This window comes from Raphanus sativus, chromosome 9, assembly GCF_000801105.2.
Source record: "Raphanus sativus cultivar WK10039 chromosome 9, ASM80110v3, whole genome shotgun sequence".
Classification (NCBI taxonomy): domain Eukaryota; kingdom Viridiplantae; phylum Streptophyta; class Magnoliopsida; order Brassicales; family Brassicaceae; genus Raphanus; species Raphanus sativus.
This window is the reverse complement of record NC_079519.1, coordinates 12,937,019-12,952,686: the sequence shown is the minus strand read 5'-3', so window position 1 is coordinate 12,952,686 and position 15,668 is coordinate 12,937,019. Positions and strand designations below refer to the sequence as shown.

The window sequence follows — 15,668 nt, the reverse complement described above, 5'->3', positions numbered from 1 at the left end:
GATGAATGAATTGTTATTATTCCATGAGTAATGAGTTCCTTATATAGGATTACATAACTTGGAGACAAAGTCTAATAACTTGGAGTAGGGAACAAGTAACTTGGAGTAGGGAACAAGTAAATTTAGAACATTCCATAATAGACATCACACAATATTCATAATACTTCCCCTTGATGTCCATTATGCGTGTAAGATGCTATCTCGTTAAAAACCGAGATTGTAATGCCATAACCGAGATGCTATCTCGTTATCAGCACGAGACTCTAAACCCTAACTAAAATCCGGCGACCACAAAAACCCTAATTTTGGCCGCAACTTCAAACCGCCATATCTCCCTAACCGTGAGGATCCAGACGACGAGCCACCCACCAAACTGAAGCTCTTGACGAGGCGAATCCAGCGCCGCAGACCACGCAGTGATCGGACTCCAGACGCGCCGTCACCTTCCAGTGCAAGCCGCGCCGTCAACAAACTCGGAGATCATCCCAAAACCCTAGCCGCCACTTCCTCTCTCTAGATCTTCTTACATCCGATTTTCTCTCTCTCTCTCTCTCTCTCTTTAGTTCGATCTGTTCTAATCCTAGTGTTCTTGTCTTAGAACAGATCGAACTAAAGAGAGAGAGAGAGAAAATCGGATGTAAGAAGATCTAGAGAGAGGAAGTGGCGGCTAGGGTTTTGGGATGATCTCCGAGTTTGTTGACGGCGCGGCTTGCACTGGAAGGTGACGGCGCGTCTGGAGTCCGATCACTGCGTGGTCTGCGGCGCTGGATTCGTCTCGTCAAGATCTTCAGTTTGGTGGGTGGCTCGTCGTCTGGATCCTTACGGTTAGGGAGATATGGCGGTTTGAAGTTGCGGCCGAAATTAGGGTTTTTGTGGTCGCCGGATTTTAGTTAGGGTTTAGAGTCTCGTGCTGATAACGTGTTCTAATCCTAGTGTTCTTGTCTTAGAACAGATCGAACTAAAGAGAGAGAGAAAGAGCCGTATGGCTTAGGGATGAATGAATTGTTATTATTCCATGAGTAATGAGTTCCTTATATAGGATTACATAACTTGGAGACAAAGTCTAATAACTTGGAGTAGGGAACAAGTAACTTAAAGTAGGGAACAAATAAATCTAGAACATTCCATAATAGACATCACACAATATTCATAACAGCAATTATTTTATTGAAAATTTATTTACACTTTTTATGCCAAAGAGATTATTATCAGTACATGTTTTATACTGTAATTTTCCTTTCATGCATCTTAAGTATTATTAAGTTCGGTTCAAGTTTATGCTAAACTTATTACTTGAAATCAATTTGTAGAAAAATAAATTGAGGTAAACCAATAGATTAAATCTTGTTTCATTCATCAAAAAACTATAAAACAATGAAACAATGCACCAACCTTAAACAACACACACAACTTTATGATCTTACTTGAACATGATATGTTCTATAGGCTTGTACCTTTGTATCCTTGTTTTCTAAAGAGAAATGCCCTAAAAACCTGATGATGAATAGTGGCTGTGCGATATGAATAGGATTAGTGGGTACACTTCTTTTAGGAGTCTCTGCGCTGTAGAGGATTGCTACCTAGTCTGGGTTTAACCAAGGCTAGAGTGGTCGCAACCTTGTCTAACAAGTTCTCATTTAAACTATATCAGTTTGAGTAATCGAATGATCTTTTGATGTAAAAAAAGTTTGTAGACAAGGAGAAAAAATCTTAGCTATAACTGAAGATCAAAATTCATTTTCTCTAACCGAAATCGTTTAAGAAAATTTTGATTATTAAATAAAAAAGATTTTATTACCCCCTAGGACACATTATGAGTTTCATATATCAAGAAAAGACACAATCCACTTGAAGATCACTTCTTCTCTAGTCAAAGACTCCACTGCCCCTAAGACTAATCGAAACTAAACCGATGGTTTCGCCTCAAACCAAAAAGTTAAACCAATATCCATTAAACCAAACCCCAACCCTTGTCTGTTCATTTTCTTTCATTTTCCCAATTCTCGCACTCTATCTTTCTCTCCCAAAGAAGCGGCGGCGACGACGAACCCTAATTCCCGAATCTCGCCTATCTGTTCGTTCAGTCCCAGGATTTACCAGTTTGTCGGTTCCGACAACTCATAACTTCTTCTCCCGATATGAAAGGTACGATTCCTTCGACTTTCTGAGTTTTTTATTCCTTCGACTTTCATACATATTTTGAAGTTTTGCTATCGTTTGACTGTCATTATAACAATGTGCTTCCAACCAGAGTCTTTTCTAGGGTTTGTAATTGTCTTTTCTAGGGTTTGTGATCGTGTTTTACTTTTGTTTACTTCCAACCAGAGGTTCACACTGTCTGTCAGTTTTCTTTTGTTTTTGTTCTTAGTTGAGTTCTGTTTTGATACTCACGTACTGGAGATCCATTGTTTTGTAGGACAAAAGAAGAGTAAACCCGACAAAAGGCTCCCATCCAGGCTCTTCGCGACAGATCGATTCCCCACCGGTCGCCATAACATTTTCTCCAAGCCAGACATTCTACCTTTCATTCAGAATGTCCTAAAGGACACGGACGAGCTGCAGTACATCAAGAACTCTTCCTTCGGAGGGCTGTTTGATCTCCCTGCACGTCAGTGTCCTGTCTCCTGCAAACTTATCCACGCCTTTCTCACCAGACAACTTCTTTGCGAGGACAGGCACACCTTGTGGTCAGTTTTTGGAAGCGACGCCGTTCGTTTTGGGCTCCAAGAGTTTGGCACCATCACAGGGTTACCATGTGGTGATTTCCCTGCAGACTACGAGATCGAACTAGAAGACCAGAGCAAAGCCAACAGTGATCCAGACTGGATTAGGCTGCTCGGGAAGAAGAAGTTTGTCACTATTGCTGATCTTCGGCACAGACTCGAGAGCGACATAAGGATGCCACGGCGCAAGAAGTTGCAGATAGCGTTGATACTAATCGTCGACGGTGTCCTTATTGCTCATCAGCAGAAGACACGCCCTACTCTGAAGTATGTCAAGATGGTTCAGGATGTGGACGCTTTCTGCCAACACCCCTGGGGCAGAGAATCATTTCTCAAGACCATCAATTGCATGAAACCGCCATTGGATTGCGAAGATCCTGCTGGTGAGCTTGTCAGTCTGCTGAAACAGGAAACATACCGGCTTCAGGGTTTTCCCCTAGCGTTGCAACTCCTAGCATTTCAGGCCGTCCCTAGATTGCAGTCCCTAATCCCAGCCCCCTTAGACACGCTATCAATAAGTGATCTTGAAGAACCCCATCTTCCTGTGCACGCGAACATCAACTACAATGACATTCTACGCGTGGAAGCTGAGCAGGATGTAAGTACTCGAATTAGTTTCTCAATTTTTGGTTATTTTTGCAGAACTCAGTCAACCTGTTAGTTTCATGTCTTGTTGCAGAATAATCTATATATTTACTGATGTTAAATTGTCTGATCGTTCTGTTATTTTTTCATTTGTTTATGCAGCTTGCGGTGACCTCTCTGATACCTATCCGCATGCAACCACAACATGAATGGGGTGTCTGGCCTGAAGCCGCAGTTGACGCCCGTGTAACCTACATGGAGAGCCTCATATCGAACAACCACCTATTCAAGAAGCATCTATGGCCTGGGGGTTTTAGGGGCTGTCCTAAACTGATGTATAAACCTCCAAAGGAGCAACCAGAACCTAGGAGGCATGTTCTGAAACCCACCAAGACCATTATCAAACCATCCTCTTCCCGCAAGCAGAGAAGGATCAGCAACTACTTCTCTAGAACAGCTTCGAATCCCAGCAACACCAACGACCAGATTATCGGATTGTTGACTACGGTTTCCTCCCAGGTCTCAAAACTTCGGAAAGATTTCAAGGCGATGCGACAGCTGATCAAACGCAGAAAGACACGGAGCCACAGCACGCGAACAGCTTTTCACACAGTCATATCGTCTGACTGCAAAGCTAATCTTGAATCAAGAGGCTGTCAAACCGAAAACGAAGAACAAACTACAGAGGCTAAAGCACCTACAACAGTACATTTTCTATCTTTTTTATCTTTAACAACAAAGTATGCTATTACACATAACGAATCTAACTATTATCGTCCACTCGTAGGAATCTCCTACACCTATGGAGGAAGACCCGACTCACTGCAACTCACCTGTTATCAGCCAATACGGAGCTCAGCAATACGGCATACGAGAACACAGATCCCCCGTCCACATGAACCTTGCACACACAGACCTGGAACCAATGGACACTGAACACAACCTTCCTGAACACAAGAGCCCTGCACACACAGATTCTGAACCCAAGGTAACTGACCTCCGACTTCTTGTCCACAACTCTCCAGAGCCCACTACTTCTTTTCCACCAGTTCCAGAAGGCACTACACCAGTAAAGTCCTTACCACTCGCAGCTTCACCCTCTGCCACTCCCCCCTGGCTGTACACTCCGGAGTCGCCACCTGTCATATACAAGTCAGAGATCTACACTGCTGCTGATCATCCTAACAGTCCTGCCTTACACCACCTCCTCAATGAAGGTCTTGAAATTTTTGATCCAATAAGTCCTGACGCTTCATCACTTGAAAACCCACGTTAAGACACTTCAACGAGAAGAGATGATCAACCTCCACCACATCCTATCACTCCAGATACCTCTCCCACGAAAAGCAGCGGGTTTGAAGAGCATGCGGCCACAGTCAACGCCTTCGCTGCAACTGCTACATCCAGACGGATCTCAATACCTAAACTTAACTTCGACCAGAGTCAGGTACTGATCATTCTTCTCTCTTTACCGTTGTTTAGGCCCATTAGGACACAATGCTTAAGTCCAAATCTTTTCTTGTCCAGGAGGATAATGCGACGGATGATTGTACTGAGCTGAGCGACTCATCACCAGCAAGGCCGACCCCAATGCATCAGCCTTCCGAAGAGGAAGCGTTGCTCGCAGCTGAGCTGTTTAATTGTACGTCTGTTCCAGCGATTTGCCTCGTTCCCCCCCCTCCCAGAGACGATGTGGGAACGATTCGACTCCACTCTCCAAACAAAACAGCATGTGTAAGTGAATCATTATTTCATTAGTAGCGTTATAAATCTATCCGAAGGCCCTAACAGAATTACATTTTGTGTGTCTAATGTCCTTTCACAGGTTGCACATCACTCCCTCTAAATTCGACTTCTCCAACAAATTCGTGCTTGAGATAGCGGAGCCGCAGAAATGGGTTACCACATTTGTAAGTGTCACGATAAAACCATCTCGATATGTAGTGGATGTTATCATATTGTCTAGTAGCTATTGGAGGTTGTTTAGTTTCAGATGAACACTTATCGCGTATGTTGATTGTTAGATTGTAGGCAACAATTATAAAAAAGCATACGGAAGCTTCTTGGGATATTTGGCGATTGTGTACTTGTAATAGTAGTTCCTGATTGTTTGTTTTTTTGCTGTTTATCTTCATGCAGCACATGGAGATTTTGATGTACATGCTCGCAAGAACCGGGTACTGCTTGAGAGGGAGAAGCTTGCGTTCAAAACACCATTCCTAACGTCAAGTATTCAGGAGGTGTGGAAGAGGTTCAAACTGATCAGAAGGAAAGACAGATTCAAATGGGAGAAGAACCTCACAGACTTGGTGCTTAAGCCGGGGGGGAAGTGGATGGAGGATGTTGTCACCATATACACCCCAATGATCTGGGGGGATAGACACTGGGTTGGCCTGGCGATAAACCTCGACATGGGATACGTCGAGATCATGGATCCCCTACCATCGCTTTACGGTGATAAGAAGGTTGTGAAGTTTATGGAGGCTCTACTCACTTCACTTCCCTACCTAGTCAAGAAGGTCGCCAAACCCCAGCAGACTCAGTTCCGTGGTCTTAAGCCCTTTTACTGGAAGAGGATGAAAGACATCTACATAAACGAGCGTGGAGGTGATTGTGGACCCCTTAGCATCAAGTTCATGGAGCTCCATGCTCACGGTGATCCAGATCCACAGATGTCAGGTCTCACAGACACCAATGTGGACGACATGCGCAAACAATACGCAATGGATGTCTACAAGACCATCGTTCTACCTGCCTATCATGCCCCACCAATGCCTTGAACAAAGATTGTGTCCTGTTACTGCTGTTGTTTCGATTCACCTCTCTGTCTCCATGACTATTTCTGTTTCTGTTATTTCTGCGTAGAATTCTCTTTGTGTTCCTAAACTATTTTCTGCTTCTAACTACTACTTTCTATCTATTAATCGTTTCCTAGTGATTGGGTTCCATGTTCACTTTGTTTTTTGTTTAAATCCTAGATTTTTGATCGCTCACTCTAAACTAAACCAATAAACAATTTTGAATCTTTCCAAAGATGACTACTCAAAAAACAAATTAAGAGTTAAACCAATTAAATATGTCCATTCCGGTTGGTTAGACCGGCATCAACAAACCGGTTTTCTCCGTAAACACTTTCTCTTGCTTAAATCGTGTCATCCCAAATCTCAATTAGGGTTTCACCTCCAACGCATCTTCTACGTAGAGAACTCGTCCCTTCATTCAGATCCCCTCTCCAGATCGATGAGCACCTCTTCATCTACGTCTTCCCGATCGGCGGCACGGAGGACAGTCCACGGCGTTCCCATTAAATGTTGGTGTGGCAAAGGACTCGTTGTCTGGGCTTCAGAAACCAAAGAAAACCCATTCCGCCGATTCTACCGCTGCGAAGTAGCACTTCAGGTAAATTCGCCGACACATACAACACACCACCCAAACCACACTAACTGTTATGATTATGATATCGTTTTGACATTTACATTGATGATTTCAGAGGAAAACAGAGTCACACCTCTTCAAATGGGAAGACGAAGCCATTTTAGACGAAGTTAGGATGTTGGATGCGAAAATCATGGATCTCGTACACGACATTCAGACATTAAGCAAAACCGTCTCTGAACAGATAGATCTACACAAGGCTGAGTGTGTGTTCAAGGTGGATGAACACATCAAGCAGATGAAGCAAGAGATTCGTCAAGCCACAAGACAGATGAAAGAAGAGTTTGAGGCTATCGTGTCTTCAAACACGGTGGTAAAACCGCTTGCCGACAGTGGCACCACCCACAACTTTCTTGCTGCTGTGGCAATCGTTGGAGCAATCACATGCTTATATTGGAAGTTCCTTTAAACTTTTTTATGGCTCTGTAATTCTCATCACTTAATTCTGTTTGTAGTAATGTTATCTCACTAGCCGATACTATTTAAGAATCAGATTATTGCTATGTAAGAATCTAAAATGTTTCTCAGTTTCCAGTAGTGTCTTAATGCTTACTCCCTTGTGTTCGGTTTACAATTGTGGACGCAATTGCTGTGTTCGGAGAACGCCTGTACTGTCCGAACACAAATTGTCATAAGAGGAAGTTGGTTTACTCTATTCTTTACAACTTTCTGTAGGTTTTCAATTCCTTCATTCAAAAGATAAACCAACTCCTAATTTATGCTGTTTTACCATAAATACACCAAAATATGGAAACAAGTTAAACAAAATCCTAACTTCAAAATATGTCTCAAAAACCACAATAAACTCCCAAAACAAAAGAAATTCTGTTATCACAATCCTTTCCACAACTTAAAAAAAACTTTTCCGCAGATAACCAAATTAAATTGATTAACTATGTTTGAGCAAGGGAAAGTAACAGGATTCCCTCATCCAAATGAGTGTGCCAAGCCCACATTTGATAACGGCAAAAAACGAAACGCGATACAAAACTCTCTATATCGGTTCGGTGCAACGGGTCCTGTTGTGCCCGGTTCCACCGCATCTTCCACACCTGTTAGGAATTAGCTTCTTCTTCTTAGTCACCTGCAGTTTGTTATCCAAGCAACCATTATAAGCGGAGTTACCCAAAAATTGTTAAATCAAAATAAAAACATATCATCTACGCACACACTTACTGGAAATTCACCAGTGGAAGCCATCCGGTTCTTCCTACGCCGGCCTGGTGGCCTTGACGTCAAAGGCGGCATCACCACCTTCTTCTTCACGTCTTCAGGGACATCTACATCTTTTGGATCTCCTTCGGGACTGATTAAACCAGCATATGTCTCTCTCCAAGTCGTTGTCTTGTACCAGTGACCAACCAAGGGTTCATATGTCAATCCCAAGCTGTCGGCAGCAATCATGGCATGACCACAAGGTATCTGGATCCTATCAAAATACTTGCAATCACATTTCTTTTCAGCAAGCATCACACGTTCCTTACTACCAAACTTTCCCACAATCTCGCAAGTCCAATTAGATACCGAGTTCACTTTGCTACCCTTCATGGTTGCCATGTTCTTAGTCATCTCTTTATCCACCTCAACGCTTACCACCCCTCTATGCTTCTCTGCTTTCTTTCTCCTTGCAGAGAACCACCTTGTCATCATCCTTTGAATGAAGATTACCAATTCCATGATTGGTGAAGACCTTCCTTCCACCAAAGCGTTGTTGAGTTGCTCAGCAATGTTACTAGTCATAATATTATAACGTTCACCCGGGAAGTTAGCCCTTGACCAATGACCAGACCCTATATTCCCCAAGTACACACCGCATGCACTGTTAGTTGCTCTAACCTTACTGAACTTATCTCTGTAATCCCTTATCCTGTAAGCAGTTGCAGCTTCAGTTACCATTTTCGCCAAGTGTTTGCTTGAGTAACGCGAGTTCACGTTCCGTGCCAAATGAACAATGCAGGCACCATGTTGAGCGGATGGGTAGACACATTTTACAGCATTGGAGATGGCTGTGGCACGATCAGATATAATAGCTAGACTTGGAGAATCAGCTAATATGCGTTCAACCTTCTGGAGGAACCAAGTCCACGCGTCCGTGTCCTCACTGTCCACAACAGCAAAGGCCAAGGGGAAAATTTGGAAATTTGCATCCTGTCCGCTAGCAGTAAGCAACACTCCCTTGTACTTACCTCCTAGGTGTGTACCATCAATCACAAGCACACGACGTAGATGTTTAAACCCAGCAATTGATGCACCAAAAGCAAGGAACAAATAAAGAAAGCGCTCATCTCCATCTTCATCCACCTCAGTCTCCAAATCAGCAACCGTCCCGGGATTAGCAAGTTTCAACATGTGTAAATACTCGGGAAGCTTCAGGTATGAGTCTTCCTCTGAACCATGAACACCCATAACAGCTTTCTCTTTAGCCCTGTAGCACTTCATGTAAGATGCTGTCACTCTAAGATCTTCTAGCACCATTTTCTGCAACTCAGTAGCCATAGGTCCTTTACCAGTCTCACCAAACTTAGATTTGTACACAGCAGCAATAACCTTAGAGGTAGCTTTGCTCTTATACCCCTGTCTTGACTCAATTGGGCATCGGTGGTCTAGTTGAGCTTTCCTTATCTCATAATAACCACACCCCCTGATCTCATGAGCTGTAACACGCCAATCACAATGTTTATCAGGGCACTCAACCACAAATGAATCAACCTTGGTTCTTGTCTGCTTGAAATGGAACTGGTTCTTAATAGCATATATAGCCAAAGATATCTGGCAATCTTCCTTGTTCCCAAAAACCTTGCCAACATAAATTCTCCCATCCCTCTCATCCAAGTCCATATCAGGTATCTCTGGTGCAGCGTACGTTGTATCATCAAAGAGCGGAGGTATATCAAACTCCTCGTCATCCACTTCTTCTAATTTTCGTGTGGACGCACGTCGCGGCCTATCCACATTCACACTTGCATCCACACCACGAAGCCATGGATTTTGCTTGCGCAAGTCTTCATCTTTACGAAACCTAACGCCACGGCTTGACCCACCTACCTCAGCAACATGTTCAAATACATCATTTGTGGTACAGTTGTAACGGCGACCTCCACTGCCTCTCGTTAAACCATCAACAATTTCGTCTTCATTGTAGATGACGTTCACAGCATTTGATCCTTTGTAGTCAGAGTCCAGCAATGGTTTCCAGAAGTCTTTATCATATCCTCTCGGTCTGACGTCTCGCTCATCAACTGCTCTTTCAGTCCTGTCCTCCTCCCCTTCACTGCTTCCGCTGGAAACTTCACCTTCAACTACTCTGCTAACGTTATTGCTACCCTCCCCACCACGAGAACCTCTCCTAACTTCAGCCCCACCACTTTTACCCACGCTGTTCAACTCAGACTCAACTCTCTCAACCTCGTTTATAAACTCCAAATCGATAAAGTTCACACCTTTAGCCTTCGAAGCACCAGTAGAGACATTAACTCCGTTTGAAACACCAGAGACAGATGTTGCCGAACGCTTAGGAGCTAAGGAGACCGGCGTCACGAAGCCCATTCCAGTGTCATCAACATTGGGGCTCGAATCAACTGCTGAAATCTTCTGCTCGAAACGTACAAAAAGATTCATACAACCCTTAACCCTTAAGTGCTGCACGAAATACTTGATTGCTCCATCACTTGTTAGCTGAACTGGAGGTGTGCGAATCCCTGTGGCAAGCTCCATGCTACTTGGCGGCCAGTAGCTAAGAATAGCTACCCAACACGTCTCGTCCTTTCCAAACTCTCTCAAAACATAACCTCCAAGCTCTTTCACAGTAATACCGTCCGAGACAGGAACCAGTCTACCCATCTGCTGTTTGTCTACAACAAATTCCCACCGGCTTCCGTGTCCACAAACCCAATCACCACAAATCACCAAACACTGCTCCTCCATGGCAACTGCAACAAGGAAAAAACATTGTCAAACGGATAGGCAAAGATGACAAAACCCAATCGTACAGTGAAAACAAGTCCCAAAAACAAAAAAAAAACCTAGTTTGCCTCTCTTTGCCTCTTCTGTCTCCGATGAGAGAGTTTCTGTCTTGCTCCCCAAAGCCGAACACAGCTGTGCATTAAATTCACGTCATTTTCAACCTCAACGCTCAATAAAGTTGTTCAGATCTAAGCCGCTAGTTCAAAAAGGTTTCATCTAATCCAACGGTCAGTTACAAAAAGCAACAAACCTCATCTTTATTGATATCAAACCGATTCGAAAGCTTCTAAACCGAACACAAAAACCAAACCAAAAGCGGGTCTGCCTTAAGTGAGGGTATAAGCGCGAAAGCACACCGCTACAGACAAAAAAATGTGCCTCTCAAGCGCAATCTGCCTCTCAGTGTAACGAAAACTCAAAATGTGCCTTTTACGGCAATCAACTCATATTATTTTTAGTGAAGTGAGATAGGTAGAAAAACTCCCATGTGATATTCTTTTTTTTTGTTAACAACCCATGTGATATTTCTGTCTTTTTTTGTACTCTTTGCATTATTCATATTTTGAATATGGTCTCACACACACTTACTTGTCCGAGTTATATGGAAACTGGGTCTGCAATTATGTGGTTTATCATTTCCCGCGTGGATTCGTTTTTTTCTGTGAAAATATTTCCCTCCACACATATACTGACCCATTCTACGGAGCATCCTGTTGTTATCGTACTTTAGTTAAATGAGTTAGACTTCAATTTTTCTTTTTCTTTGGTTCAAACATAACTGGCATTAATAATTGGGCTTATTGCAAAAGTGACTCAAAACTTGAATTCAAACAGAAAACTAACCTTTTCTTTTGACTCATTTTTTTTTTGAGTTTTTAACCCCACATCTGCATTTTATCTACGAAAATGCCATTAACCCTTTTTTTTTTTTTTTTTCGAAAATGGCTTCTTTACTGTCTCAACCTCATTTTCTTCAAGTATTTACAATATTGCCACTGCCATGAATAGTGGGAACAACCTTGTACGAACTGTTTGGAGCTTTTAATGCCCTTTAATGCACGTAAATCTCTTTACACTCTCTCTGTTTCAATTGTTATGAACTAAAAACAACATTTCTTTCACTTTCTCTCCATATTCATCCAAAAAACTGAAGCTTTTGATTCAAAATTGTTTGGAGCCATATTTCTTTCGTTTTGACTTACGGTTGCTTTCGTTTGAGGTTCTGGGTGGTTGGAGAAGACCCTGTGTGCAAACAAAGTCATCTCACCTAGTTGAAGGTACGAATTTGAATTTTTTTCAAAATCTGTTCGCGTAGAAAGACTTACAAGTAAGTCATCTGTATGTAGAAGACTTACTGATGAGTCTTCTGGTCAAACGGACGACTTAAACTAAGTCGTCCAGCTTTGTTTGGTGAAAAAAAACAGTCCAGACGACTTATATATAAGTCGTCTACGAGAAACAGGCTAGTTTTGCATTTGACCGAATCGTGTCAGATCTTTGACTATTTCTGGGACTTATAATTCAGTCGTCTCTCGGAAAGTTAAAATTTCAATATTTTATTAAACTAGACGACTTACGTGTAAGTCGTCTTAGGTTAGTTTTGTAGTTGAAAAATAAAACTTCATAATTTAATTTTTTACCAGACGACATAATATAAAGTCGTCCCGTCAGAAGACTTAATTTAAAGTCGTCCGGGGAAAGCAAAGTCGTCCAGAATTTTTCCCAATTAAGTCGTCCAACCTTGCTTATCCCGGACGACCTTAAATTAAGTCGTCTAGCTGGACGACTTTTTAGTTAAGTCGTCTGGAGAAAGTTAAATTTCAAGTTTTATTTTTCAATTTACAAAACTAACCTGGGACGACTTACGTGTAAGTCGTCTAGTTTGAATAAATATTTGAAATTTTTACTTTCCAGAGACGACTGATTTATAAGTCGTCCAGAAATAGTCAAAGATCTGACACGATTCGGTCAAATGCAAAACTAGCCGTTTTTCGTAGACGACCTTATATATAAGTCGTCTGAATTTTTTTTTTTAACAAACAAAGCCGGACGACTTAGAATTAAGTCGTCCCTTTTAATTTTCAATTGCAAAAGTGACCTCTTTAGACGACTTACCTTTAAGTCTTCTGGACGACTTAAAATCTAAGTCGTCTGCGATAATGTTTTTTGAACTTCTTCATTTTCTCTATGTTTTAATGTGTTTTATTTTGATATTTGCAGATGATTTTTAAGTTACATGCAGTGTATGGAGAATGGTTGTTGAGAGATTTCCGTTGGGATTTTGTGGTTGATGATCTTCAAAGGAGCAAGATTGTTTTTATTGAATGAAGATTCAACACATGCTGAACTTGTTTGCAATGGCTCAAGAAGATTATAACCTGGACATGAATCAGTGACTGTGGAGATTAGCACTCATTACCAGCAGAAATGATGATGACTCCAAGCAGTCCTCCCATTCATGTTACAAGTGATAGACAAGTTCGAAACTTGCTCGAGATACTCAAAACGCATAGAGTATGTCTTTGTGTATCAAGCCGCAGCAAGGTGGAAACGGTTTCAGAGAAAAGAGAAGAAGCTGGTGATAATGATGAAGCTGGTGAATGGGAAGAAGATGTTTGTGATAATGATGAAGCTGGTGAATGGGAAGAAGATGTTGGTGATAATGATGAGGCTGATGAATGTTTTGAAGATGTTGGTGATAATGAGTCTGTTGAAGATGAAAATCAAGATGGGGAGGAGGAAAATGGGGAGGAGGAAAATGGGAGGAGGATGCTGATAACACTTATTGTTGGTGAAACGGATCAGAATGGTGGGGATTACAGTCTTTTATGGAAAGGTTCTAGATGAGGACGAGGAAGATGATGATAATATTTGTTTTGAAGAAATTGAAAAGACATATGCTAAGACAAATGCTATTGAAGGAGGAAAATCGGATTGTACCACATCTATGTCAACCAGAGTTTTGTTAGCAAGGATGCACTGCTTTCAGAGCTGCGGTTGACAGCAGTGAGGGGTAGGGTTTTCTTTCAGAATATACAAATCAACAAAAACTCTCCTTGTGGCAATATGTCGGGTTAGCGGTTGTGGATGGAAGATCAGAGCGAGTGTGAACATGGGTACACGTTTTGTGGTAACAAAGTATGTGGAAAAACATTTATGCTCAATTGGAGACCGAATCGCTCAGCGGAGACACTGTACTCCAAAGTATGTTGGTAGTCTTTTCATTGATCGTGTTGGGATCATTGATGGGATAACTCCACAGCATATCACTTGATGCAATGAAGACATGTTTGGCATGACGCTTGATTACACCACTTCATACAGAGCACTGTTATATGCACAGAAATTGGTGAGAGGATCAGCAGAAGAAGGGTATTCGCGTCTGCCTTCATATCTCGAGCAAATCTCCATTGCAAATCCTGATTCTATCACGGCTATAGAACTTGATTCTGAGAAAAGATTTAAGTATCTATTTCTCTCTTTTGGAGCTTCTATCAAAGGGTTTTAAGTATCAGAGAGGGTCATTGTGGTGGATGGAACTCACCTAGGGAGTGGAAAGTAAGTTGAGGTGTTATGTTAGTTGCAGCGCACAAGATGGCATTTTCAGATATTCCCATTGGCTTTTGGGATCGTGGATGCTGAAGATGAACCTTCTTGGGAATGGTTTTTCACAAAATTGGCTAGTTGTATATCTCATGACAAGCCTCTGGTGATAGTCTCTGACCGGCACGCGGCCATTAAAAGTGCGTGTGAGAAGGTGTTTCCTTGGGCAACCCGAGGAATATGTTATTATCACCTTCAAGATAACATTGTCAAAAAGTTTAAAGGGAAACATCTCATGTACTTGGTGAAAGGGGCTGCTTATGCGCACACGGGTCGATTTTTTCCGATTTTAACGGTACATGGCTGAGATACGGAGTGCAAACCCGGAACTTGCAACGTATTTGGAGAAGGCGAGCCAAGCTATGGTCAAGGGTTTATTGTAAGGGGAACAGGTTCAACATAAAAACAAGCAACATCGCTGAATCTATTAATTCCGCACCTGAAGCGAGCAAGAGATTTCCGATTCCGTTCCTGCTGGAGTTCATAAGGCAGAAGGTTAGGAAATGGTATTGGAAAAGGAGACAAGATGCTTTGAGTCTCCCAACTGTACATAGCCGGGGTGTTGTACTTGCTTGCTGTTCGATCAGAGATAGCGGATACGATGACGGTCGAACCAATTGATGGATTGGCGTTTCTTTGTCAAAGGGTGGCAAAATGGACTGTGCGGTTGATTGGAACATGTAAAGTGTGGTTGTGGTGTCTATGGAGTGGAGAAATACCTTGCTCTCATGCTATAGCAGCTGGAACACATGCTGGTGTGCATATCGACACACTTGTATGTCCACTTTACTCAAAGAATCATCTGTATGCAGGATACTCAGAGAATATATATCCTATCGTGTCACAACATATTGAGGAACGAGAATGCTTCCTCCAAACGTAAAGCGTGGTCCGGGGGACAGAAGAATCAAGATGGCAATCTTGGTTGGAGCTATCTAGGATGAGGGGACACAAACCCAGGAAGAACCAGGGGCACGGAGATGCTCAAACTGCAAGGAAACTGGCCCATACGAAACCACAATGTACACAACCAGTTGACTAGTTGTCCAGACGACCTAAATATAAGTCGTCCAGTCTTGATTACCCGTCCAGACGACTAATTTCTAAGTCGTCCAGTGTTTCGTCTACCTTCTACGAAGTCGTCCAGTGTATTTAGACTACCTTTCTAATAATCCCTTCAAGTGTATTTTTTTAGACGACCTTTACGAAGTCGTCCAGTGTATTTAAGTCGTCCAGTGTATTTTAAGTCGTCCAGTGTTTTAGACTACCTTTCTACTATTCCCTTTCAAGATGTATTTTTGTAAGTCGTCCAGCTGGAAACCTTCCAGACGACTTATTTGTAAGTCGTCCAGCTGGAAA

The 15,668-nt window shown here is 42.3% G+C and overlaps 1 protein-coding gene and 1 non-coding gene across 2 annotated transcripts; both read left to right on the top strand.

The window, feature by feature from the left end:
* Positions 1 to 1,414: 1,414 nt before the first annotated feature.
* LOC130500578 (small nucleolar RNA U3) lies at positions 1,415 to 1,632 on the top strand. The gene has a single exon (XR_008939197.1). It is a non-coding gene; the product is annotated as a small nucleolar RNA U3 (small nucleolar RNA).
* A 4,916-nt stretch (positions 1,633 to 6,548) lies between these two features.
* Positions 6,549 to 7,152, top strand: LOC108819843 (uncharacterized protein At4g04775-like). Its single transcript, XM_018592866.2, has 2 exons — positions 6,549 to 6,707; positions 6,799 to 7,152. Exons 1-2 carry the CDS (start codon positions 6,549 to 6,551, stop codon positions 7,150 to 7,152), a joined length of 513 nt encoding a protein of 170 aa, XP_018448368.2.
* Positions 7,153 to 15,668: the final 8,516 nt, after the last annotated feature.